This window comes from Anneissia japonica, unplaced genomic scaffold (assembly GCF_011630105.1).
Source record: "Anneissia japonica isolate Jap-2015-1 unplaced genomic scaffold, ASM1163010v1 scaffold407_len587689_cov185, whole genome shotgun sequence".
In the NCBI taxonomy this organism is placed as follows: domain Eukaryota; kingdom Metazoa; phylum Echinodermata; class Crinoidea; order Comatulida; family Comatulidae; genus Anneissia; species Anneissia japonica.
Window position 1 is genome coordinate 1 of NW_022686478.1, and position 4,927 is coordinate 4,927.

Here is a 4,927-nt window from a genome sequence, read left to right on the forward strand (position 1 = left end):
TGGAGTTTAAATTGTATTGAAAGATCACATGACTTAACTACATTTTCATAAGCAACTAAAAATTTGCAAGTTAAGCTTACCATAAGTAGCCTCAGTCAACACTTTTTGCAATGTATATCCACCACTTTTAGCTCTTGGATAAACTACGGAATATCTGTCATTTCCTTTTCCATCTTTTAAAGCAATTCTGCCTGCATTTTCATTATAATGCAACGCTGCTATTATCACCTTAAAAATAAAATGACATATGTTTGACAAGTTTTCCATATAGCAATTGGTACGCAAGGTTGATGATTGCAAAGTGTATGTTTAACTCTGTCCACAGTATAATATTTTATGCAACAAATTTGTCTTGATGTCATATCACATTTTTCTTGCACATACAGTTTGATAGTGTAGATGGAGCTTAACTCTTACCTGGTAAACATGCCATTATAGGAATACACCAGCATTTTGGGAGCAAAGTGAATTATAGTCCCATGGAATGCCTCTACACCCGATGTCTGCCGATGTGGACTAAGCTTTTGTATGTCCTTTAGAAAGTGACGTTTTTCTAGAAGATCGGACAATTTTTTGCATGCCTTTGACCCTGTCATATGACAAAATAAAAAAAAAGATTAATATAACATTTAAACTGTAAAAACCATTACTAACATTTTATCTTTACATTTATTTTTTGTGATGTTATATGATGTTGATAATACTGTAATAAAATATGATATAAAAATAAAATTCCGACTACGGTAAGCATGTACAGTACTGTAATTTAAAAAAATGAAGATTTTTTAATAAATATTTTATACCTGGTTTTAGCCATTTCTTCCTATTTCTTTCCTGTATGGGAGGATGAAGGCAATTTGGGAAGTGCTCTGAATGCCCAGTATGAATGTTCTGAATATGGTTCTTTAAGCTCATGAACTTCCCAAGCATTTCATTTGGATCTCCACTAGGTGTGGACGAAGCTACCCAATAAACATGGTTGTTAATACTTCTTGCCCACTCCTGCACCACTTCACAATCCTTTTCTTTCCCGATGGCTCTTACTCTTTTTCCAAGGCCTGAACAAATAGTTCAAAAGAATGATAAATGCTAATGTTATTGCTAAACATAATATTCAAAAACCAACCAAGAGCACTTTATTTGGTTTACTTATACTAATATAGGAGGGTTAAATGAATAAAAATAATTGTAAAATAATAATTGGAGTGGAATAAAGAAGATGATGATAAAATTTTCTAAAAAATTATAGGCCTGTAGGAACAGTATAAAAAATATGAAAAACAAATTGAAAATAATTTATTTTAATCATATCAACGCATAAAATAGTTACTATTTTACTGTATGGTTTGTTTTTTTGCAATAAAAGAAATTTAGGAAGTTTACTTCAATAGTTGATCCCTGAATATTTGTTTACTACATACACAGGGGAGGAACACAACAATAAATTGTAACAATGTTATAATTGTTAAAGCGCGCGAAATGATACACAGCGTGCAACAGTTCAAGTTCCAGTGCAGAGACATGGTTGGTACAGCATGCATGACAGTTTAGTACAAAACTTTACATACAGTTTCATTTATGAAAGGAAGCTTTGGATTTATTTTTACATTGAAGGATTCATTGATGTGTTTGATATTGAATTTGAAAGAAGTATGCTTAACACTGTTTAACAATTGAAGGATGCTTATACTTTTGATAATTAACCTGGCCTAGGATAGATACAACAAGTGTAGGCAAAAAGAGGCTAGCTTAGTATAGTAGAATAGATGAATACAGCACCAGGCCTCAAAAGGTAAGCAGTCACACCTTTTTTTTATCTAGCTAACATAGGCTAGGCCTAGACCTTATTTTTGTATATTTGTAGCAATATGCCTATACCTAACTACAGAACAATTGCATATTAACTGAGATAGAAACAACCCCACAGAAGCCTAAATAACAATATTTATTACGTGTAAGGGCAGCCTAGGGCCTGGCCATGCCTATAATTATTAAATAGCCTATAGGCCAAATTATAAATGTAATTAGAGCAAACAAGTAGAGATGCTTTACTTTTAGCAACATGCCACACATCATAATAATGTTGAATGTCTTTTAGGTTCTCTCTGATCCATTTGGCAACCTGTGCATGCCTGTCAGTCACAAGAGCTTGGATTTTTAGTTGCTCCATTCCAATTGCAGCCACTCCCAACTTAAGTCCTTCTAGTTCCATATGATAGCTGCCACCTACCACATTTTTCTGGTAACAAAAAAAAACCAAAAAAACATAGGGCTAGGCCTAGTAAAGCTGAATGATAATCAAAGTGTAGTTAATCAAATAATATGACTGTTGATATATCATTACCTGTACAAGTTGTATGTCAATCACTTTGTTTCTGTTGAGATCCATGAGAGTGTATGACCCGTCTCTTATACACATCTAGATGTGTATAAGAGACAGCGCGTATACTGATCATATCACATAGCAACACTTTTGTGCAAAAAGTGACAGTGTTAAAAAGTTAAGTTAGGATGTAATTTTTTTTGTTAGGCAAGGTCAGATAGCTTCATATCCACACTATTCCATTGGAAATTTAAAGTTTTTCGGAACAGAACTCGAATTGTGGCAAAAGTAAAACATTTTCACTAAGTGCTTAACTCGGTGAGATAAGCACTTTTGTGCAAAAAGTGACAATGTTAAAAAGTTTTGTCAAAATGTAATTTTTTTGTTAGGGATGGTGAGATAGCCGAAAAAAAAACACTATTCCATTGAAAGTTTTTTTGAAAGGTACTCGAAATATGGCGAAAAGTCAGAAATTTGCACTAACTGCTCAACTCGGCGAGATAAGCACTTATGTGCAAAAAGTGACAATTTTAAAAAGTTGAGTCAAAATGTACTTTTTTTTAGGGACGGTGAGATAGCCTGAAACAAACACTATTCCATTGAAAGTTTGAAGTTTTCCGGAAAAGTACTCGAAATATGTCGAAAAGTCAAACATTTGCACTAAGTGCTTAACTCGGCGAGATAAGCACTTTTGTGCAAAAAGTGACAATGTTAAAAAGTTGAGTCAAAATGTATTTTTTTTTGTTAGGGACGGTGAGACAACCTGAAAGAAACACTATTCCATTGAAAATAATGTTAAAAGTTGAGATAAAGAAAGTTTGAAGTTTTAAAGAACAGTACTCGAAATATGGCGAAAAGTCAAAAATTTGCACTATGTGCTCAACTCGGCGAGATAAGCACTTTTGTGCAAAAAGTGACAATGTTAAAAAGTCGATTCAAAATGTTTTTTTTTTTGTTAGGGACGGTGAGATAGCCGGAAACAAACACTATTCCATTGAAAGTTTGGAGTTTTTCAGAAAAGTACTCGAAATATGGCGGAAAGTCAAAAATTTGCACTAAGTGCTCAACTCGGCGAGATAAGCACTTTTGTGCAAAAAGTGACAGTATTAAAAAGTTAAGTTAGGATGTAATTTTTTTTGTTAGGCAAGGTCAGATAGCTTCATATCCACACTATTCCATTGGAAATTTTAAGTTTTTCGGAACAGTACTCGAATTGTGGCAAAAGTAAAACATTTTCACTAAGTGCTTAACTCGGTGAGATAAGCACTTTAGTGCAAAAAGTGACAATGTTAAAAAGTTTTGTCAAAATGTAATTTTTTTTTGTTAGGGACTGTGAGATAGCCGGAAAAAAACACTATTCCATTGAAAGTTTGAAGTTTTTTTGAAAGGTACTCGAAATATGGCGAAAAGTCAAAAATTTGCACTAACTGCTCAACTCGGCGAGATAAGCACTTTTGTGCAAAAAGTGACAATGTTAAAAAGTTGAGTTAAAATGTACTTTTTTTTAGGGACGGTGAGATAGCCTGAAACAAACACTATTCCATTGAAAGTTTGAAGTTTTCCGGAAAAGTACTCGAATTATGTCGAAAAGTCAAAAATTTGCACTAAGTGCTTAACTCGGCGAGATAAGCACTTTTGTGCAAAAAGTGACAATGTTAAAAAGTTGAGTCAAAATGTATTTTTTTTTTGTTAGGGACGATGAGATAGCCTGAAAGAAACACTATTCCATTGAATGTTTGAAGTTTTCCAGAATAGTACTCGAAATATGGCGAAAAGTCAAAAATTTGCCCTAAGTGCTCAACTCGGCGAGATAAGCACTTTTGTGCAAAAAGTGACAATGTTAAAAAGTCGATTCAAAATGTTTTTTTGTTAGGGACGGTGAGATAGCCTGAAAGAAACACTATTCCATTGAAAGTTTGAAGTTTTCCAGAATAGTACTCGAAATATGGCGAAAATTCAGAAATTTGCACTAAGTGCTCAACTCGGCGAGATAAGCACTTTTGTGCAAAAAGTGACAATGTTAAAAAGTCGATTCAAAATGTTTTTTTTTTTTTAGGGACGGTGAGATAGCCTGAAACAAACACTATTCCATTGAAAGTTTGGAGTTTTCCGGAAAATTACTCGAAATATGGCGAAAAGTCAAAAATTTGCACTAAGTGCTCAACTCGGCGAGATAAGCACTTTTGTGCAAAAAGTGACAATGTTAAAAAGTTGAGTCAAAATGTAATTTTTTTTGTAAGGCACGGCGAGATAGCCTGAAACAAACACTATTCCATTGAAAGTTTGAAGTTTTTTTGGAAGGTTCTCGAAATATGGCGGAAAGTCAAAAATTAGCACTAAGTGCTCAACTCGGCGAGATAAGCACTTTTGTGCAAAAAGTGACAATGTTAAAAAGTTGAGTCAAAATGTTTGTTTTTTTTTTGTTAGGGACGGTGAGATAGCCTGAAACAAACACTATTCCTTTGAAAGTTTGGTGTTTTTCGGAACAGTACTCGAAATGTGGCGTAAAGTCAAAAATTTGCACTAAGTGCTTAACTTGGCGAGATAAGCACTTTTGTGCAAAAAGTGACAATGTTAAAAAGTTGAGCAAATATGTATTTTTTT

General features: G+C 33.7%; 1 protein-coding gene across 1 annotated transcript; it reads right to left on the reverse strand.

Moving 5' to 3' along the window:
• Positions 1-355: 355 nt before the first annotated feature.
• Positions 356-2,399, reverse strand: LOC117117029. The gene is made up of 4 exons (XM_033261210.1): positions 2,345-2,399; positions 2,053-2,239; positions 804-1,058; positions 356-589 (listed from the first exon to the last, which is right to left on the reverse strand). The coding sequence occupies exons 1-4, from the start codon at positions 2,387-2,389 to the stop codon at positions 414-416; spliced, it is 663 nt and encodes a 220-aa protein (XP_033117101.1). The 5' UTR covers positions 2,390-2,399; the 3' UTR covers positions 356-413.
• Positions 2,400-4,927: the final 2,528 nt, after the last annotated feature.